Source organism: Python bivittatus, unplaced genomic scaffold, assembly GCF_059951505.1.
Source record: "Python bivittatus isolate LINGU-HERP-01145 unplaced genomic scaffold, Pbiv_v1 ctg000980_np1212, whole genome shotgun sequence".
Classification (NCBI taxonomy): domain Eukaryota; kingdom Metazoa; phylum Chordata; class Lepidosauria; order Squamata; family Pythonidae; genus Python; species Python bivittatus.
Window position 1 is genome coordinate 30,645,416 of NW_028277125.1, and position 23,322 is coordinate 30,668,737.

A 23,322-nucleotide genomic window follows, 5' to 3' on the forward strand; every position below is an offset into this window, starting at 1 on the left:
TCAGGATTCCCGAGCTGTGAGTTGCTCGTTTTGGAGACGGGTCTTTGCTCCGAAAGGACCTCTCCTCTTTCTGCCAAGCGGCGGGCGACACACCCCCTTCTGGTTTGATTGGGGCGGGCCTTCCCGCTTAGCCCTCGCCCCCTTCCTAGTTGGGTGGACTACCAACCCCATCATTCGCCCCCAAGAGGACCCAAAGAGCATGTTGGCTGTTGATGTTATTTGTATGCTCGGGGATCAGGGCTTGCCAAGTTGTGGGAAGGCTGGCATAAGCAGCGAGGCAAGAGGAGAAAGCAAGGAAAGGTGGTTTCTTTTTCAGAGAATTGGGAACCATAAAACATATTCACAGCTGCGTTTCATCCTTTCTACCACCTTCTGTCCAAGCAGAGTCAAAAATCCAGAGCAATGCTTGGCTGATGTGGGTCTGATGGACTCCTGTCATTAATGGGGGTGAACTAATTGAGGCTCTTCTTTGCCATTTCCCCCAAAACAAAAAGAAAAAATAAGTTGGGCTATAACTCTTATTATCCCCAGCCAGATTGACTGGATGGGAGTCATAAAAGTAGTCCTCTAGTGCATCTATAGGGAACCATATTTGGGGGAAGGGGGAGAGGAAGTATGGGGTTAGTTATTTCTTTGCCGCTATTGTATGAAGTATTCTTAGATCATTTTGCAAAATTTTGTAACATGGATAGAGGGAGGTGGGTCTCAACATCTTTAAAATGCATTGGTATTGCAGGTTGGAGCAGCTTGATATCATAGTATGCCAAGGAAAGCCTTTCTCCAAAATATACATACTTGCTGAAATATGCATAGTATGTGCATATTTTTTCTGTATTTTTGCTCCTTCAACATTGACTGTGGGAAGAAAATACTCAGGAATAACAGTGTGGTCTGAAGTAAGTTCTTCCAGATAGAGATCTGAAGTAAGTTCTGTGATGAAAGTGTGCTCACAAAGCTATTCATAATGAGACTAGTTGGATTTTGCTTTATAATTAACTAATAATTATATTTCTGATTTCTGATTCTTAATCAGAAGAGTTCTATCTTTTTTTTTTTATTATTGGAACCCCACTTCATAAGAAAAGGATGTTTAATCTTTTTCTTCCCAGCCACAATTTTACTGTGCAGCTGTGTTTATTAAAAGAAAAACTTACTTTGACATAAAGGGGCAGTATTGTAAACAAGCATGTTGTCTTGGGGCAGATGATTAGTAAAATAACAATAGCTATCTTATAATAATATTCTTTGGCACTGGTTTAGGATGGCTATTAATTATGAAAAGTCATTGTGTAATTCATTAGCTTGTTTATTAGTCTGTATGTAGAATACTTTGAGTTTACATGATCTGCAAACTTGTTCTTTGGTTGTTTTTTGAGTAGTTCTTAAATAGCAGCATTGATATTCACCACAATAAAGTTATAATTTTGAAGCAGCTGATGGAATATTAAGTATTGTAGAGAAGCTATCCTGCAAAATTGTTCTTAAATAATTGGATAATAATCTGTTTCCTCAGACCAGAGGGTTAATTGCTAGTAGTTCACAAGAACCTTCAGGGAATACTGCATCTGTTGCATTAATTACATTGAAGCTGGGGGAATAATGTGTATTTTTTCAAAGTGGATGAACTATGCTGGTGCCCTGCTGTTTTTTTTTTTTTTTTTATTCTCATTTCTTACTCCAAATAGGAATTGGAGCTATGGAAAAATGAAATTGGTTTTATTACTCATGTGCATTGTTAGGCACTGCAGGAGCAGATCAAGCACCATAAAGTGTACCATTACCTAAGGGTCCTCTCCCCCCCCCCCATACATATATCATTTCATTTGTTAGCTGAATGCTGAGGTAGAATAATTGCTAGGTGTAAGCTGTCAGTGGGTTAACTTTCAGTTCAGAAATGCCAGGCTGGAAGAATCACAAGCCGGAATTAAGATTGCAGGGAGAATCATCAACAATCTCAGATATGCGGACGATACCACCCTAATGGCAGAAAGTGAAGAAGAACTAAAGAGCCTCTTGATGAGGGTGAAAGAGGAGAGTGCAAAAGCTGGCTTGAAACTCAACATTAAAAAAACTAAGATCATGGCATCTGGACCCATCAATTCCTGGCAAATAGAAGGGGTAGAAATGGAAGCAGTAACAGACTTCATTTATTTGGGCTCCAAGATCACCGCAGACGGAGACTGCAGCCATGAAATTAAAAGACGCTTGCTCCTTGGGAGGAAAGCTATGGCAAGCCTAGATAGCATATTAAAAAGCAGAGACGTCACCTTGCCGATAAAGATCCGCATAGTCAAAGCTATGGTTTTTCCAGTAGTAATGTATGGCTGTGAGAGCTGGACCATAAAAAAGGCCGAGCGCCGAAGAATTGATGCCTTTGAACTGTGGTGCTGGAGAAGACTCTTGAGAATCCCCTGGACTGCTAGGAGGTCAAACCAGTCAATCTTAAAGGAAATCAACCCTGATTGCTCATTGGAAGGATCGATAATGAAGCTCAAGCTCAGATATTTTGGTCACCTAATGCGAAGAGAGATCTCTTTGGAGAAGACCCTGATGCTGGGAAAGATTGAAGGCAAAAGGAGAAGAGGACGGCAGAGGATGAGATGGTTAGATAGCATCACTGAAGCAATGAGCATGAAACTGAGCAAACTCAGGGAGGCAGTGAAGGACAGGAAGGCCTGGCGCAATATGGTTCATGGGGTCACGAAGAGTCGGACACGACTTAACGACTAAACAGCAACAAGAAGCTTATTCTCCAAAACTATCCTTGTAGCTTAGCATAGTCTTTGTTGTCAAGTGTACTTTCTGTCTTTTATTGTTGCTTTGATTCCATGAGAGCAATGCAAAAAAATAGGAGTGGAAAACTTGTGACCTTCCAGAAGATAATAGACTATAACTCACAGCATTCCTTACCATTGATCATGCTGGTTGAGGCTGCTGGGAAATCAGCAACATTTGGAGAATCACAGTTGCCAAATACTGACATGGAATATCAGTAGTAGTAAACTTTATTGTCATTGTACCTTGTACAACGAAATTAAATGCACCTTATGAAATTTATAAGTGCGCCTTATAAATATAAAAACCATAGAATAAAAAACACATATCCTTCACATTCTATTCACCATTGCACAACCCCTGATGTTACATTAATATTGCACTATACAATAGAGTTCAGTATAGTTGCAGCTCTGAGATAAAAGCTATTCTTCAGCCTATTGGTCCTTGTTTTCATTATCCTGTACCATCTGCCAGATGGTAATAGTTCAAAAAAAGAATGTCCGGGGTGGGATGGATCCTTAAGAATATTTTGAGCCTTCTTAAGGCAGCGGGAACTATAAAGTTCTTCCAAAGAGGAGAGAAGGCAACCAATGATCCTCTGGGCAGTGGTGGTAACCCTCTGGAGCGCTTTCCTATCTGCCACTCTGCAGTTAGCAAACCATACACAGGTGCAGTAGGTTAAAATGCTCTCTATAGTACAGCGGTAGAAGGTCACCAGCAGTTTTTCATTCAGTTGTTGTTTCCTGCGAAGTCTCAGTTAGTATAATTTCTGCTGGGCCCTCTTAACCAATGCTGCAATATGAGCACCCCAGGTCAGGTCCTTCTTTATGGTAACACCCAGAAACTTAAAACTGGCCACCTGCTCCACTCGGTCTCCATTGATAACCAGGGGCTGGATATCTAATCTATTCCTTCTATAGTCCACTACAAGCTCCTTGGTCTTATTGATATTAAGGGCCAAATTATTGTCTCCGCACCACGAAAGCAGCCGGTCCACCTCAGCCCGATAGGCAGACTCAACTTCTTTGGAGATAAGCCCTACCACTGTTGTATCATCTGCAAATTTAATGATAATATTGCTGAAGTGAGTGGGGGTACAGTCATATGTATAAAGAGTCTAAAGTAAGGGACTCAACATGCAGCCCTGTGGTGAGCCAGTGTTGAGAGTAAAAGCTGAGGAGATATAATTGCCTAATCTAACCCTCTGGGAGCGGCCAGACAGGAAGTCCAAAATCCAAAAACAGATTGAATATGAAAGCCCAAGATCCATAAGTTTAGACACTAGTCTATGTGGAAGGATTGTATTGAATGCAGAACTAAAATCTACAAAAAGCATCCTCACATAGGTCCCCCGCTGTTCCAAATGAGTCAGAGCAGTGTGGAGAGTGATGGCTATAGCGTCCTCTGTGGATCTGTTAGTTCTATATGCAAACTGATGTTTATCAAATGTATATGGAAGGCAGGAAATGATGTGCCTGCAGACCAATTTTTCAAACCACTTCATGATGATAGGAGTGAGTGCCACTGGTCTGTAGTCGCTGAGGTTGTTAATAGGGAACTTCTTTGGCAGCGGAACGATGATGGAAGCCTTCAGACAGGATGGAATAGTGGACTAGGATAGACACCGATTAAAGATCTTGGTGAAAACCCCAGCCAACTGATCGGCACAGTTTTTAAGCACCCGTCCAGAGATGCCATCAGGTCCGGCAGCCTTTCTAGAGTCCACAGCCTTCAAAATACTCCTCACCTCGTGCTCCTCCACGATGAGATAGGGGCTACAGTGGACTAATGGCTGTATTCTAGCTGCCTCTGGTGGCTCCACTTCAAAGCGGGCAAAAAAATGATTCAGCTCCTCTACCAATGAAGCATCCCCGTCAGCAGAAATGACATTATTCGGTTTATAGTTGGTAATGTATAGTTGGTAATTTGTTGGTAATATAAATAATTAGTTGGTAATATAGTTGGTAATTTGTTGAATCCCTTGCCACACCTGCCTCGTGTTGTTGCTATGAAAATGAATTTTCATAGGAATTGTATCTATCTGTGACCTTCTGCTACAGAAACAGACAGAACTTGCAGCTCAAATTTCCTACAACCATGTGTGCTCCCCATATCTGCCCAAAGTTTGAGATAACCCCATAAATAGATTTGATGGGCATATGGGAGGTACAGTGGGGCAACAGGTAGTGAAATTTCCTGGTGTATGAGCAGGAGTTGATTCCAAAAACAAATTGATTTATATGTCATGTATTGTTATTGTTATTTTGTATTATACTGATGGCTTTTAATTGGGCTCACTGTCCAGAGTTGCTTATGTGAGATGGTGGCTATATAAATTTAAATAAATAAAATGCAGTAGTAACAAAGTGGGATTTAGTGTTTGCAATGTTCTCTCTTACTATCAGAAGTACATGCCATACAAACTCAAAAATTACTTGTCAAAACAATTTGGTATCAGAATTGTTTTTCCTATTGCAAACCTTTTGAACTGAATGATATATTGCAGGGTACTCCAATTACAATGGAGATCATACCTGATTTTGTTCTACCTTCTATTTACAGTTCTCAGTTGTTTGTGACACCAAGTGCTGATTTTTGAACGGTGGATGTTGGATACTGATTTTGGATTAAACAACCCTATTTAGTATCAGCATCCAAAATATGCATCTTGTCCAGTTGATGAAAACCGAATAGCTGGCTGGGATAATAATTTTCCTAATTGTTTTTTCCCCTTACATTTATATTTACAGGACGATTAGAGTATGGCTGAAAAGAGACAGTGGACAGTATTGGCCCAGCATCTACCATACAATGTCATGTAAGTACACCTAGATGTTGTTATACTGATATCAGTCTCTAATATGAATTTAGGAGCAGAATTTTTGTGATTTCACATTTGGCTATGTAAAATCATTTCCTTGCTACTGCTTTGATAAGACAGAAATTCAATTCAGTATAATACTGACTTTGCAAATCAATTTTTCTTTGGGCAGCTCCTTGTTCAACTATGGCTTATCATCATGACAGCAGACGAATATTTGTAGGCCAAGATAATGGAGCCATTATGGTAAGCATTTATTTTTAGTTGACTGTTCATTTAACTGCTGCTAAAAAATATTTACGTTGCACATCAATATCTAGTATTCCTCAATCCTAAGCTTTCTTTGCAAATATGCAAAAATAGACTATGATAACCGTTGTTCAAGAACTTACATTTTCTGGGATTCCTGCAATACCACATTATGGAATACCTACTGCGGTATAGATTTTGTATAAATTAATTTGATGGCATTATCAGTAGATCTAGGGCTAATTTATATGGCCTCCACTTGGTTTTGTGTTTAATGAAACATCTGTGAAGCAGTCCAATAGAGTCTAGACGGTAGTTTCCTTTGAGGTGAATGCAATTTCTAGTAATTTCATGTCCATATCTATATAGCAATACTGCAATAATTGTTAAGTGGTTTACCATTGCTGCCTTCTGGGATGTTTTGTTAACTTCACAGTCAAGCTTATAGCCCTGGTACTTGTTTGTGATTTCTCATCCAGACACTAACCAAGTACAACCCTGCTTAGCTTTTCAATATCAGGCAAGGTCAGTTTGAGGTCAAGCCTGCCCTATTAGAACAGTGATTTCTCATGTATCAGTTATTGTGCACAGGGAGGCTATCAGGAAAAAAATTAGAATTCTTCTCTCTGACATCTATTTCTGTAAATGGAAAGAATTTAACCTTCTTTCTGTTATTCTCAATATATTGAATACAGTGGATTTTCTTTCTTTGTACTTGGGCACCCATCTCTTTTTAGGACCAGAAGTACAATAACTTCTACTTCCCATTACAGGTATTTTTAATGAAACAGCATCCAAACTTGTGTCTTTATCTCATTTCCTGGTGAGAAGTATGAGGTGCATCTTAGGTTCTGCTGCTTATCTAGGTGTTTGTTTAAATTTGGTAAGCTATGGAGATCAGTCATCTTTACAGGAAACATACAACTGGCTTTACAGAAAGGAAAAGGAAAAGAGTATTAGCATTTCAGCCCAGGAGCATCACAGTTTATATCAGGTACATATCTGTATACCTCTGAGGTCTTCCCTGACTTTCATGGTGGAACTGACCTGTATATTTAGCAACTTTAGTAAAAAGTTCTAACTTAACTTTCCCTAAGAGGTAGTAATTTCTTCTGTGCAGATTTTTTTTTAGAAAATGAAGTTTCAGCATATGATTTTAGACATCCTTCTGAAATCCATATAAATAAACAGATCCCATGTCAGTTGAAGAATAAAATTGTCTAACTATTCCTCATTATGAGATCATAGTTTCAATGGATAAAATGTTCCATATACAAGTTTTGTTTGTTTTCATAGTTTATTCCTGTTCCAGTTGTTCAAAGCAGCATAAAACAAGTTTATAGTAAAATCTTACGCATTCTTAGTTGGATGTAAACATCATTGATTGCAACGAGACTTTTCTTTATAAAAGTGTAGAGGATTTCAGCCTCAAAGTAAAACATACAAATGAAATGTTGCTATTATAATATAAGGGCCTTTCAGGCGTATTTAGAGAGCAGAACCACAGTATTCAGATACCGTGAAATACACTGTAGCCTTCTTTCCAAAGAGCATCCCAGAAATTTCTACCAAGTCTACTCACAAGTCTTTCTATCCCAGTAGCCAAACACATAGTATTTCTATTTCCTAAATGAAAGAAGTCCAAGCCCTGAAATTTTAATTGCAAGTTGACAGACTTTGTTAATCATTCAGTAGGGAGTCAGTGGTTCCCACATTCTGTTTGTTTTGTGCTGTGAAGGTTTTTTTTTCCCCCAGTATCATCAGGATTTTAAGATCATGTAACTTACTGTTTGTTTATTTGATTTCAGGAATTTCATATCTCAGAAGACTTTAATAAGATGAATTTTGTCAAGACTTATCCAGGTAATAAGACAGTGAAGTATCCCTGCACAGATGAGAAGCCTTAAATAACTGACATGGAATGTTGACTTACTTTCAAAATTCACATAGATAATATCAGTTTGGTAAAATAGATATTAAGCATGTACATGAACCAGCATTAAATTATCTATAACTTTAGAACATAAAGGCAACAATTGTAACTTTTATCAGCCTGTAAAAAATTCTCATATTCTACTTTCTTTCTTGTTACCAAATCACCTGCACAGCATAATGTCCTACAGATGTTTTAAGCCAGAATTCATGAAATCACCATTTTGGCTGGGGTTGAAAGGAAACGAATTCCAGAACATTACTTTGTTTCCCCTGGAATTAGTGGTATTGTTGTGGGTATATACATAGAAAACCAAAATATTAGAACACTATGTTGCTCCATTCGTAAGAAACCCTTTTAACTGCACTGCCAAGACAATAGAAGAGGATCCTATTTGCCATTCCGCCATAGATAAGAATGTGGCCTTGAGATAAGCCTTATATTAAAATGACAACAGAACAGCTTTTATACAAAAAGATATGGCTTTTCGCAAAGCAATGCTTTTCTCATTTCAAGCTAATTTTGTAATGTCTCTCTTTTTCCTCATCTTCCCTTCCTCTACTCTTCTTGGTTTAATTTCACAGTGTGGTGTAATTACAGTTATGAACATATGTTTCTCATCTATGCTTCTCTTTTTCATTAACGGAGGGTGATTTTTCATTTCCATTTGACACACAAACTGAATTTTGTTTTAACTGTTGTATTTTTTACTTTTTTTTCCAATCAGAATAGTTTTTACTAAAGATTGTTTTATTCTTTCTATTTTTGTAAACTATATCTGGGTTCCTTCAGGTGGGAGAACAATAAAAAATAAAATCATTTCAAAATAAAATTGAAAGCTTCTGGGAATAATGTACCTCATAGTTTCTCCTTCCCTAGCTGCCGTCATATAAGGCAACAATGAGATTTAAATTGAATGGAGGTAGAGAGTCTTCTGGTCAAAAAGAATAGTGTTTATCACTAATTGCTCCTGTAAAAGAATGGATGTCATTCCAATTCATGTATCAATATTTTTTTATCTCTGTGTTATAATTCTTGTCTGTCTGTACAGCTCACCAGAACAGAGTGTCGGCAATCATTTTTTGCTTGGAAGCAGAATGGGTGATTAGCACTGGCCATGATAAATCCGTCAGCTGGATGTGTACCAGAAGTGGAAATATGTTGGGAAGACACTATTTCACTTCCTGGGCATCTTGCCTACAGTATCCTTCAAAGTAGCTGTATCATAGCAGATGTGCAATTTCTTAAAGTTTGTTTAAACTACACACCAGTTTTAATATTTCTGACATTTGTATTTCATTTATATCATCATATTGTATTTTTTCTGTCAAGAAACTGGTCATGTTTAACAGTTTTAACTGTTGTTATAAGTTTTTAAAGTTTATTATAAAAATTGTTAGTTGGTGTGTTACCATAAGCAAATTTTGGAATTTGAGACTATTACACTATCTGCTACTTGTGTCAAATAAGCTTTTGATAGTGGTAGGTGATATCTTCATCGAATGATTTTGAGTAGAAGGCTGCTTCTATTGACCAGCGAAAATTTCTTATTATTTCGCACCCATTTTATTTAAAAAATAGATAAGAGCAGGGAATGGCTGTTGCTGATTCTACCCAGTCATTTTTACCTCCCTTTCTTACCTGTCCCTCTCAGCCCTAGCTGCTGTTGTAGAAAAGAGCTGAAGAGAACTTGTTTTGGAAGACAAAGAAGAGCCTTCCTTAAAATGGTAGAATAATACATCTAGACCAGGAAGTTGGGAACCTTTTTGTTGGGTGCTGCATACTGACAGTAGTTATTTTAATGAGTTATTTCAATTTAATAATTGTCTCTTTCCTCTTTTCTCTCTGGTATCCTACCTAATTTTTTTTTTCATACTCCCCCTCCTAATTTTGTTTTGTTTTTGTAGAGCCCTATGAGAAATACCAGGAACATCCAAATAAATTCTAAACTCAGAGGCCCAGTCACAGAGTACAGTGGCTATATGATTGTTCTGGAAAAAAAGAATATTCACTTTCTTTGCTTTATATGTTAATGGGAGTATTGAGGTGTCAAATGAGCTGCTGGAGTTCTGTGAGCTGAACTGTACTTGAATAAATCCACTTTTTCCAATGAGTGCCTTTCTTCTGAAGTATACTAGAAGGCTAGTATGGTTTTTACAAGCAGTTTCTTATTTAGAGGTTTTTTCCCCTTTGACATCATATGAAATTGTTCATAGCAAGACATTACTGTTTCAGAATGTTTGTCAAAAGCCTCCAATGCATAGTTGCTAATTAGCTGGTTAAGGCAAACACACATGATGCGCTGCAGTGTGGGCAATTACAGTATTGTCTGCTCTAGAAAAGCAAGCAAACAATATTCCCCAAATGACAGAATAATATTGAAGAAAAAAGCTGGGCAGCAAGCTGACTTAAATGCATACATTCTTGGTCTAGTCATGTTATGATCTAACCAACTTCATTTGGATTTATTTTGGTTCATTTTATATGGGTCATTCTGTAATGCATGTTCGGGGAACCCAGAAAGTTTTTTAAATTAATTGTTTTTAATGAAGATAGGGCTATTGTAAGAAAATAAATGTGTATATATTTTTCTTTGTTTTTCTCTCCTTTTTGTTTTGGGCTGTACTAATTTCATGGAAAAGTAGTAGGGAATCAAATAAAAGTAGCACTCATTAATTCTTATGTGGACTTCTAGATGGACACAGCTCCTACTGCATGTTATAAACTACTTTCAGGGCAAATTAAAGTAGACTACTTTTTATACTCAGTCTTTTGCCTTCTGCTGGAGCTACTGAGACTGAAACTTACTCCTTGACTTGGGATTGTGCTAAGATATGATTTTGAAACCCAGCATGCCTTTATTGGAGACTACTCTGGACAGATTACTCTGTTGAAGCTAGAGCAGAGCACGTGTTCAGTGATCACAACTCTCAAGGGTCACGAAGGTAACTTGTTTTTCAACTGATTGAGGCTCAGATCGTCCTTTCTTTATAAAAGGAAACATTAGAGATACAACTGGGTCCATGGTGTTGGGTTGTGGTATCTACTACGTTCTCTCAGTTGAATTATTGTTGCCAGCTTTGTTCATTATTTGCAAATTAAGCTTCCACTGTTTGAAATTTTGGTTAGAGTAATGGAGGCTATTTCAAGCTTTATAGCAATTGGCAACGATAACCCCTATGTCCAGTAAATTTCCCAGTGCTGGGTTGGGTCAGCTGTGGCATCAAGTTCACAACAGTGTATTGTAATATCTAAGGGGAAAATTATCAAAAGATGGATAATTGTGGCCAAGCTTTCTCCAACTAAGGAATATGTAACTGGCATAGCTGATGCTGATAAAGGCAGTTGTCTCTCTTTATAATCTCAAAGACTGAGGAGCTGATCCTCAAGATATAATATTCACTCCAAATGGGTTAAACATCATTCCAGTACTTAAACATGGGAGATGTATAAAATTCTTTCAAACTGCACTGCTTCCTCGTAGCAGCCTATTGAAATTGTTATTTCCAGTGGGCTGCCATGAGGAAATATAGCTTGAAATGTTAATTAAATATGTTAATTAATGTTATTCAATCAGTTTTTTTAAAAATACTTTAAAAGAGCAATAAAATCTAATCAAGTCTAAAAATGGGTATACTATTTTATTGAACAACTTCAGTAAAATCCTAATATGCATAAATATCTTGATATTAAAATGTTTTACATGCTTGCATGAAACAAAGCAATGAATTAGCTATCCTGTAAATTAATCTTGATTATTTAAAAATTCTCATTAGATGTTATCCACGTCTTTCAAGATAGGCAATTAATTTTGAATTACAACTTTGAAATGAGTGTTCTTTAAAATTTAGTTGTCATGGTTAAGAATATAAACTATTCTAGATATCGTTGTGTCTAGCTTTTTAATGTGTTTATCTTACAATATTTTTACCCAGTATTTGGTAAAACAAAGACTTCAAACACATTTATATCTCTTGAGTAATACTTTTGATTACTTTTTACCCCTTGGATAACCTTCTGAACTTGAGACATGAACTTTACTCCCATATCTCTCAAGAGTACCCAAATTAGGTTATTCATTATTCATTTTTTGGCATTAATCTTCCAAAATTCATCCTGAATCTGCTTGGGCCTTTATGTGGATTGTATCTTATACAATTATTATTTTTACGTAATTCAACAAGTAGGAATTTTCTCCCTTATTAAGCATTTTCTGATTTTCTTCATTTCAAGACATTTTGTACCACTTTAAGGAAACAAACTAGCATTTTTTTAGTAGCATTTCAGGCAATTTCAAGGGAATTAAATCAACTATTCTTTTAAAACCTGTGATGGCAGAACTTTGAATTTGACCTGAAGGTGAATAAGCCACTAGTTGGTTCTTACCAATTCTTCACTGTGTCTTGAGCAATCTTCAAAAGCAATCCCATGTTAACAGTAATCAAGTTTGGATGTAATAAAGGTATAAATGATGGAGACTAGATCTGAATCCATATGAGATCATATTACCAGTTTAGATCAGCTAAACTGATACAGAATACCCCAACCCATTTGTCGTACTGGTGTTGTCATAGACACCAAATTCAAGAAGAGATTCAGCTAAGTAATTCTTTCAGAGGCAGCTTAATCCCATCCAGAACCGGTTAAATATATTTTTCGACTGGCTTCTCCACCTACACTGCTTTCATCATGACTGAATTAAATTTTACTTGTCTTCCCTAAAATTGTCTGAAAACATCTTTCATTAGCTTCCCTGGATGTAATAGGTGGAAACAAGTTTAGATTTGTATTATCCCCATGACTCTGCAACATAAGCCTGCTGTGTGACTTCATCAGTTGCAAATACATACTAAAAACACAAGAGGCAGTGAACTTCCATCTTGTTCAGATAGAAAATGTTCATTACTATATCCAAGCATTGATCCAGAACATCTGATTACTTACATCAGATGAAAAAGATTCTTCATAAGTAATTGAAAAACATTGTTTTCTCTTCCAAAAACAGTGCCCACATCAATTCTTGTTCAGTTAACTGTCCCATTTCCTCTTTGCTAACCTAACTGAGCTCCCCCCCCCTTTTTTTTTAATGCTGGCTAACCCACTTAGGCCCAGTATAAAACATTTTGTTCCACCAGTATTCTCTCTGTTCTGCAACACACAAATGGACCTTACTTTCCCTGCTCCACCCCAAACTTTATCTCATAACATACATACACAAAGACATTTAATTTGCTCATCACTTTAAACCTTAATGTTCTTTTTAATGTTTTGTCTTAGTATATTGTGCAAATCCAGCCAATTATGGTTTATTCAGTAATCATGGTTATCAAGCCATGCCTTGCTGTGTATGTGAATCCAGCCTCAGAACATTTACTTATTTTTCCCCATAGTCTTGTGACATGGGTCTCTCTACCTTCCACTTGCCAGGCTGCAGTGCGTTTCTTTTTTTATGTTCTACATTTTTAGTGGGATACAAAGTTTCTGTGAAGCTGCAGTTGCCCAATGTTTTATTATACCATTATTCCTGAGTTCTAAAATGGCAGGCAACTAGAGGCCAGTGCCTTTATGAGTCTGTTCATCCATAAAGAAAAAAAATCAAAGAAGTTTAATGACATAAAAGATCCTTATAGGTGCTATACGAGCTGGTGTTGGGAAGTCATGTGACAGAGTAAATAATGTCGAGCTGTATCACTGCTGAGATAACTGCTCAGAAAATGACACGACTGAATTTATGGCAGGAATATTAATATTCCACCAGAAACGTAAACCAATTTGGAGCCTAACATTTTTAATTAAAAAAAAAAGTTAAACGTTCAAAGAAAGCAAAGACTATTCTCCATTATTTTAGAGTACAGAATACAAAATAATGGTTTAAGTTACAGGAAGGCAGGTTTTGATTGAATGTCAGAAAAAAAACATATTTAAGTAAGAGCATTTTGATGTCAGAGTCATCTGTTAAGAGAGGTGGTGGGATATGTTCAAGTGAAGCTAGACAGCCCTCTGTCTAGAATGCTCTACTTTGGATTCCTGCACTGAATGGGTGAGTTGGACCCAATGGCCCAAACAGCCTCCTCTTGTGTGATGATCACTTCATTTTAAATACTTCTTGTGCTTGAACTATTTAACCACTAGGTGTCAGACTTTCAACTGTTGAGCCTCGGCCAGTTTCCATAATAACTGATGTATTAATTTCCTGTGTTAGCCAATCAGCAGTGTGTCAGCATTGAATTCACCCAATTTTTACTTATCATTAAATTCTAAATAAGGAGACTTGCTAAATTTCTGGAGAATATTATTTTTCAAGACCGTCCCATAACACAGGAAGAGTTTTACAAAGGAGTCAGAAAATCTTTGGCATCTTTAAAATGGATTTCTTCCCCATCTCTCCTTTAACATCCTTTCCATTGCTTTCTTTTATTCATCTAATGCTAATCATCTTTATTAGATTTTTATTGCGATGTGCAGTAGCATGTACCTTGTTAGGGCAGTTAGTTCTACTCAGGATGAGCCACACTTAGTGCAAGGGGGTTGCAGAAGACCTGACTAAGGTGAAGACCTGACTACCAGTGAGATGCCATTCATGTCCTGGCTTCTGGTGCCAGATGTTGGGACACAACTATCCCATACTATATTGTTGCATTCCCTGCTTCAGGAGTGCACAGTGGTTTTTTTATAGCTTCCACATGCAGTTCTATCCAGGTTCTGTTTGGGGCCAGGTCCTCATTTCAATTAAACCTAGGGTGTGTAAATCAGGGTCATATGTAGCCTTCAAAGTCACTAGTACTATTGACTATATTTTTTGAGGTGAGAGTCACGTGTAAGCACTAATATAGGCTTAACATTATTTTTTAGGAAATATAAATGCTCTCTCAACTCAAGAAATCCCCTCCTAGTTTCAGAGTCTTCCCACACATGTCACACAGCCACATCTACTTTTCTCATTGCCCTGTTCATTGAAGTGCTTGCTTCTGCAAATTTATTAAATGCAGTGTATAGCCATCAAAAGACTGCCTGCTCTAGTTAAACCAAATCATGTGCCTTCTAGACCTTTGTCTGAATTACCAATGTGATTATGTTTAGGATTTATTTATCTCTGTCTGAAGAGGTCAGCTATGATAACATAGTTCTGTCAGAGTAAATAGTAGCATAGCTTTAAACATCAAGGAACAAGAGGACAAGTGCTAGTGAGTTCAGCTGTGCTTCTAAGAAAATTGTCAAGTACCTTTGTAGTAGACTATAAATACTAGGTAAGAGAGCCAGTTTGGTGTAGTGGTTAAGGCATTAGGCTAGAAACCAGGATACTGTGAGCTCTAGTGCTGCCTAGGCACAAAGTCAGCTGGGTGACTTTGAGCCAGTCATTTCTCTTAGCCCTAGGAAGGAGGCAATGGCAAACCACTTCTGAAAAACCTTGTGAAAAAAACTGCAGGGACTTGTCCAGGCAGTGTCCAAAAATCAGACACGATGGAATGGATTAAAATAAATAAATGCTAGGTACTATGAATTAGCTAGGAAGAGTCACTATTGGGGTACTGCTAAGCAAAGTACATTGAAAAGCTGAAGCCGTCTTGGTAAAGTGGGTGATGGTTGTGGATAAATTTCAAAATAGGCTAGGACACTTGTAATATATTTAAAAGCATCATTGATTAACTACCAATTAATTTAGACTGATCTAAAATAAAGTGAAATAATTTCTCAGAGTTCCTTGAGGTTGCCAAAATATTTTATAGCTAGATTATAATCAGAAGGATTTTTGTTTAATTTTCACACATTTGCTCATAGTACCTATTGAGTTTTTTAAAGGTGAACATGCTTTTAGAGATGAATGTACTTTTATATGGGTTAGAGGAAACTAGATTGTTTATAATGTATTATTTATTGTGTATATGTCTTGCTTTTTTCCCATGAAGCATAAGGTAGAATATGTTGGTCAACTCCAATTGTTAATCCTCACAACAATTCTGTGGGGTAGATTATAGTAAATTTAAGTGACTTCCCTGAGGGCACTGCATGATTTAATGAACACTGAGGATTTTAAAGCTGAGTTTTCTTTATCTTAATTTGGCTCTTTAACCATCACAGCACTGGCTCTCACTGCCTAACATTCTCCAGTTTATTAAAAAGGATAGGGGAAGGAACGAAGCTTTGACAAGGTAAGTGTTGATCCTTGCCTAGGAAGGCCCACCATCACCACTACCTTGATTCAGTTGAAACAAGGATTGAGAGATTATGGTACCTTTGATAGGCCTCCTCCTGTATTTTAGGTGGTTTCAGCTGTTCTCTTTCTAGATGTAGCATGTTTTTAACATAAGAAAATTTTCAAAAAGTCCTGTTTTGCTAAGAAGCAAACTTGCTCTTTCCTGTTACCACATTTAATTTGCGGTTCAAAGATGTTGCAGACAGCTTCAGTTTACCAACTAAAGAAGACTGAGAAATCTCTTTTCTGTGAGGAATGTATTTAAAAAATGCCCAAAAGTCAAAAGACATCTTCAACATAAATCTTTTTTTGTCAGGAGAAAAAAAAATCTCCACTTTGTTATACAGCTCAGCAAGTGCTGTTATTTTTTTTCCTAGCATTTTTCCTGTGGAGGGTCCACTTTTTTTTTTTTTCCCCCAGATCAACCGAATATTAATCCAATGGTTGCGACAGGAATTGACTGAACAACTTGCCACCTGAGCCTGATGTCGTGGGCTGAGAGAGTGACTGGCCCAGAGTCACCCAGCCGGCTTTCATGCCTAAATCAGAGGAAAAAAATCTTCACTTTGTGATACAGTTCAGCAAGTGCTGTATCATGTGTTTTTTTTTTAGCTGTTTCATTTTGCTACAATAAAAAATATCCCTTTAAAAGAGAGATTGCCATAGGACTACTATTTTTATAGGTTCATCCACCAAAATGTAGGTTGTCAACATTTCACCCTTCTCCTCTCTCCACCCCCACCCCATATATATAACATAGGAAGTATTTCTTCTCTGTGGTGGGATCCTGTTCAGCGATTACTCTTCTCTGGAGCATCTGATAACAGCATAATCATGTGGGATATTGGTGGAAGAAGAGGTCGGACACTGCTTCTTCAAGGCCATCAGTATGTAGCAATTTTATTTCCTAGCATGTATTAATTCTGGTTCAGCCTTTGGTGTTATTCACAAAGGAATGAAGGATTTTATTTGGTTCTATTTCCTGCCAGCTACAAATCAAATAAGAACTTTGTGCAGTGCTGTTTCTAAATACCATATTGAAATATGCTGTTTTGATACAGTACTCTTCAAAGGAACATGAAGTTGAGGTAAAGATTTGAAATCTGATGCTTAGTTCTTTCTGTTTGTTTCCTAGTTTTAGCCAACCATGTCTTACACCTTACTACAGACACAGTGTTGTCTATAACATGCTGACAGAAAAGCATTAGACATGCAAATAAATTGCAGCGATCCAGAAGAATGCAGTGGAATTGCCAATTAACAAAGCATTTGCTGGTAGAAGATACATAACAAAGACATTTTTTTTCTTTGTTCATTCCCCAGGTGTCAATAATTGCTCTTGCTTCATTAGTGTCTTCTATCATCAAGAAAGAATGCAATGCTAATGACCATCCCCATGTTCCCCAAAAGGACAGTTCTTGGAAATTCCTTTTATGCAAAACCCTTCTTTTACAAAACACGTTATCACCTTTTATTAAATACTTCATTTTTGCAAGGGTAACAGTATATTACAAACATTTAAGAGATGTAACCACTAAATACTTTTCCCCATGCATGATAAAAACAGCCTCTCCACTAAGCAGCAGGAAAAAGTATGGTGCTCTCTTGTTGAGCAAGGCAGATTATTTTCCTTGTTGTGTACAATGGACGCTATTTTGCAAATGGATTTCCTAGGAGTGGCATGGTGGTATTGCTTAGATTCCAGATTCCAAATCAACATTCTCACAAACAGTTCTAAATACCCTCTCAAAAATTGCAGAATTGGAGCCAACCTCTGCTTTTCCTGAATCAGTAAGATAATTTAGCAGCTGAATTAGCAGGAAGAGTTATAACAATTTATTCCTCAAAACCTATTCTATACTTTAGTACCTGTTTACAAATGGGACAGAAAATCTGGAAAGATGACAGCAATCTTTTTTAACCTAGTGCCTTCCAAATATGCTAGACTATAACTTCCATAACTATTGTCCATTCTGGCTGGGGATCCTGGAATTTATAGTCTGATATGTTTGGAAGCAGTATATTTGGAAAAACTGTGGTACATGGTGAAGCCAAAATCTATGTAATATAAACTGACATTCAGGTATTTCATGCAAATTAATAATAATACTTTAAAAGGAAAAAAAACAAAGCCATGCAGTTTGATATTGGAAAATGTTCTTAGCAAGCATCAATAAAAATACAAACAAACTTTGAATGGTTCCAAGTCAAACATACAAAACACAATTGTTACATAGTTTTATCAGTCCATTTTTTTCTTTACAGTGACAAGGTACAAGCCCTCTGTTATCTCCAGCTTACACGACAACTGGTTTCTTGTTCAGCAGATGGAGGGATCACAGTCTGGAATATGGATATTAGTAGAGAAGAGGTAGGAACTAAATTAAAAGTTATTATTTGTTGATATCAAAAGTGCAGATGAAAAGCTAGTATCTCCTAACTGTAACAGCTAACTAGCCAAATTTAGCAGTTATCCAGGAAAAGGGATACTGGAATGATGTTTTAGAAAGTAAAGTGGGAGTGAGGAAAATGACCTCAAGTATTCTGCCCTTTGGAATTGGAATCACCTTGTCCTAGTTGCCAGCTCCTTGTCTTTTAAATTTATTTTATTTAAAATGTTTCTGGATCTAAAAGATAACATTGAGATCATACTGAGGTATATCATTGTATATATCTCTCAGTATCTTGAATATCTTTTGCATAAATGAATGTAGGTCAAAACATGGGATGCATGCTGTAAAAAATAAAATATCATGCAGCTCTATCTATTTATCACCTTCCCATTAATAGGAACCGATTTGAGAAATTTTGGTATCTGGGAAATGACAACGTTGGCTTTCTGTACTAAATAAATTTTTAAACAAGAAAAAAAAAATTAAAAATATATTGCCATCATATTATTAAGGTTAGCCTTCAAGGCCAGAAACTTACTTCCAGATGCTGTTACAGTGAGGTCACCATTGTAGGAGGAGAGCTGTGTTAGTTTATGGTAACCAAAAATCAGAAGGAGCCTTATTTCAGACTAACACATTTTATTTAAAGGCATAAGCTACAACTCACTTCATTAGAAGCACTTTATATATTTGATGAAGTTTGCCAGAGCTTGTGAAAATTTATGCCTTTGAATAGAATTTGTTAGTGAGATTACAAGGCATTCAAAATTGCTTGCTGGCTACATCTGTAACTTCAGTTGTCCAGCCCTTTTTATGTATATGAAAAATGTCTATTAAAAAAATGGATTTTAGTTAAGCTATCCTGCAAGAACCTACTTATAAGGAAATAAATTATAAAATCCTAGTCACCACATGGATTTCCAAAAGCTCTGTTTGCAGTGAGACCAGGAATAGAAACCAGTACTTATACAGAAGGATTGACCCAGGCAGTAGTTAATTGCTTTAAATTGCTCTGATGGTACTTCAGAATGAGAACAGGACATATTCAATGTCAGCTTATGAGTGAAAATGGAAGGCATAACTGTTTGACTGTGGAAAACTTCAGCTTTTTAGTTACGCAGTACTTAATCATCCAAACACTGAAAAACAGGCACTTAACCCCCTACAGGAAGCTAATAGTCAAGGTGTAGCAAAAGCATATTTCTCATTAATGTGATGGTAGTGAAAACTGCCTCACAACAAACTAAGTGTAGGAGGCACCTGGGAGACAGACACAGCTTGAGGGACCTCATCTATACCATTTGAGACTACATTAGTCATTATATCTGGGGGGAAGCAAATTTTATAAGGTGTTTCTGCTTTCAGGGGCACTGCTCTAACAGCCTTTATTTGTGAACTGTAGGCTTTATCTATTTCTAATTGTATCTCTAATGGAGGGTAAATCAAACAAAAAAAAGGTGACTTCTTAATTCCACTGACATTTATAAAGTTGGGGGAGTTCCTTTTTCTTTTTCCATAATGGCATATTTAAACATTTCTGTCACCTCTTCTTTTCCAGGCCCCTCAGTGGTTAGAAAGTGATTCCTGTCAGAAATGTGAGCAGCCCTTCTTCTGGAATATAAAGCAGATGTGGGATACAAAGACACTGGGTCTGAGGCAGGTGAGAAGCCAGCAGTGTTTTGTGTATAACTGTATGAAAGTTAAAGAAGTTAGTAATTAGGATGTATCTTTTTGAATTAGTTCCTGATTCCCATGCACACATCCTTCTCATCTTCCATGGCCCTACAGCAGGCAGCATAGTTCTTCTGGTTTTTAAGTCAACCTTTCCCCAATCTGGAACTCATTACATGTGTTGGAACTATACCTTTCAGAATTCCCAGCAAGTAGGGCTTAATCATGCTGGTGAAAGCACTGAGAATTGCAGTCCTAAGGTATCTTGAGGGCGCTCAAGAGTTAGAGCTCTTAGGTAGAGTTGCCTTGAGAAGTCTTTGTTTATGTATCTGAGCACAAATTACTGTTCTGTATTAGATTTGTCCTAAATGGTCTAGACCAGGATATATAAAAAACTATAATCTTCCTTATGATTTTGCTTATTGACTGAGATTTTTATCTGGGACATATTTAGGCTATTGTCTTTAGGAGATTAATGGGGATAGGCCTACAGAGAAAGTAGTCTTCTCTGATGAAAGTTCACAGAATGGACAGTTGAACTCAGTTAACTGAAAGCATGAGAATGTGATGGCTTCCTTCCTAATATTTGGCTTAATCTGGAACAGATCAGGTTTTCTGATTGTTTCTCATTTTCATTTCCATTATCCAGCATCACTGTAGGAAATGTGGTCAAGCAGTATGTGGCAAATGCAGCACGAAACGCTCCAGCTATCCCATAATGGGCTTTGAATTCCAGGTCCGGGTTTGTGACTCTTGTTTTGAGTCTATCAAAGATGAAGAGTGAGTACCTTTAGCTTAGAAGACTATGACTTACTGCCCTCTAGTTTTAAATCAGAGATTTGAGGCCAAAATTGTTAGTACATAAGTCATATAAGAACTACAGATAACCTTCCTTTCATAAGGTTTTTTTGATATGCTTTCTTTAATGTTAGTGTATGTAGGAAACAAAGTTGTAAAGATTGGTTTCAAAGAGTTATTTTTTACTATCTGCTAGTTCATTTCCAGTAATATATCTAACACTATTATAATACATTACAATAAATGCATTTTGCCCATAAAGTTTACTTAATTTCTATCCACAAACATACATACATACATACATACATACATACATACATACATACATACATACATACATTTGTATGCCATTCCAGTCAACAAAATGGGTTGCTGGAGAGGGCTTTGAAAGCTGCTTTCAAAACCTTCTCCAGCAAGAGGAGTTAAAAAATGCATCAAAACATTAAACAAGGGCAAAAAGGCAATAACAGTAAACATAGTCCTGGAGAAATAATCATACACCAAACATACCATAGCAAGAGTCATCTCCATTCACAATGATTTCTCATCCAAGGCTCTTTGAAATAATCAGGTTTTAATTGCTTTTTAGACATTTAATAGGGAGAGAACCAGTTCTAAACGGGGGATGGGGTGGGGTGCTTTTCCAAAGAATGGAGGATGTAATCGAGAAGGCTTGTTCCCAAGGTCCCTGCAGATGAAACTCTTTTAGGGTATGGATCCATTCTCCCAGAACTTACTGAACAGGCAGAAACCACTGTGAGTAGGTGGTCTTGAAGTTATCTAAATCCCAAACCATGTAAGAGCTTATAAGTGACAATCAGCAGCTTGAACTGCTTCCAGAAAGTATTAATCAATTCAGCTCTTGTAAAAAAATGAAGAAGTGGCACTTTTCCAGAAAAAGGGATTTGATCCAATCAGATCTTAGTTTCTAGTGACAAATCCAAAATTTGACAAGGTACCAAACTTATTACAGCACTTGTCAGAAACAAAATATGTACTGTATTTTAAAAAGTTATTTCTCTTCAGCAAAAGGGTAGGATGAGAAATTTGTCAAATTCAGATCATAAAATGTTGCATAATTTCTTGATTACAAATGTTCAATCTTCAACATATTATTCTGAGATTATAATATACTTGCATATTTTTAGAATTCCATTGAATTCCATTCCATTCATTCATGCTTGTTCTTGAATAAGCATACATAAACCCAAAATATATTGTTCCCTCCATTTTTACAAAGATGTTTTACCATTTAAATAGCTAGTCTGCAGTAGGAGCTCAAAGAAAAAAGAAAAAAAAATCACCTTCCACTGAATGCCCTTGCCCCCCTCATTCTTGTTTTTAGTTGTAGTTCTATCAGTAGTTTTAAAATGTGTAGTTTATCACACTGCACATTTTAGTCTCCAGTATGAATCAAAATTACACCTTCCATTGTTTCAGTCTTGCTTTTAATCTTTTCATGCTTTGACATATTTGTATTGATAAGGTAGCTAAAATAAGCATCCTTCTATATCAGGAGGAAGATAATTTTCACAAGCTGTTTACAAATGAACTGTTAAAACCTCTTGCAGGCTTCTGCCCCTTCTCTGGCAGCCCTCCGATGTAAGAGGAAAAGAGAATAGCATAAAGAAATTGGGGGTAGACAGAACAGAAAGAGAAATGATAAAAGTTCATGGCATCATTGAAATTGCAGGAATACTCACTATAAATTTTAGCTCCCAGATTATCTTTTGTTAAGTAAATGGATGAGCAGTCAAGAAGCTTGAAGTTTCTTTTCATCAGTCAAGATGTACATGTTGTTTACTTTGCCTTGACTCATCCTAGGTGTAATCCAGAATCCTTGAGCCCTTTGAATGATTTCTCATGAAATCTACCCCTAGTTTACATTCTAAATATGACTTGCCATTCTTTCATGGCTAGTTGCTATGTGACAGCTATTCTAGCTGTCTTGTTTCCTGCCTGTTAACTTTCAGCCCACTAGAGTTTGACCTAGGCTTAATTATCTGCCTTATGATTTTACCTAGCTTTGCTTTGCTTTGCTTTTCCTGTGGGTGCCTTCAAGTCAGTCTTGACTCCTGGCAACTGCCTGGGCAAGTCCATGTAGTTTTTGTAGCAACATTTTCAGAAATGGTTTACTATTGCCTTCTTGTTCTCTACTTAGCGTTAGTTATATTTTACTCTGGTACTCATCCCCTATTTCTGGAGCCAAAATCCCAGCTTTTTTCTTTTCTTTTTTTAATCTGTTTTAGTTATCTTGATATCTAAATTTCAGAGAGTTCTTCTCTCTGAAAAAATTATGTTCTTAAATCTGCTTTAACCTGTTGAAGGCTCCAGGGCCCCTAGTAACAGCTTTGCTCATAGCAGCTTTGGCTAGATAGCCATATGCTAGAAGGTAGCCTTTACGTAGCAATTAAAAAAAAAAAAAAATCACAAACTAGATAGAAGTGATTGTCTTGAAGAAAATGTAGGTGGTTGCTAAGAGTCA

General features: G+C 36.8%; 1 protein-coding gene across 1 annotated transcript in view; it reads left to right on the forward strand.

Moving 5' to 3' along the window:
• Window positions 1–23,322, forward strand: part of WDFY1 (WD repeat and FYVE domain containing 1) — a 29,654-nt gene that overhangs the window by 598 nt on the left and 5,734 nt on the right. The window contains exons 2-10 of the mRNA XM_088131994.1: window positions 5,529–5,596; window positions 5,772–5,845; window positions 7,657–7,711; window positions 8,833–8,983; window positions 10,614–10,726; window positions 16,736–16,862; window positions 18,241–18,346; window positions 19,927–20,028; window positions 20,689–20,819. Coding sequence (XP_087988120.1) covers window positions 5,529–5,596; window positions 5,772–5,845; window positions 7,657–7,711; window positions 8,833–8,983; window positions 10,614–10,726; window positions 16,736–16,862; window positions 18,241–18,346; window positions 19,927–20,028; window positions 20,689–20,819 — 927 coding nt within the window. The remainder of the gene's footprint in view (window positions 1–5,528; window positions 5,597–5,771; window positions 5,846–7,656; window positions 7,712–8,832; window positions 8,984–10,613; window positions 10,727–16,735; window positions 16,863–18,240; window positions 18,347–19,926; window positions 20,029–20,688; window positions 20,820–23,322) is intronic.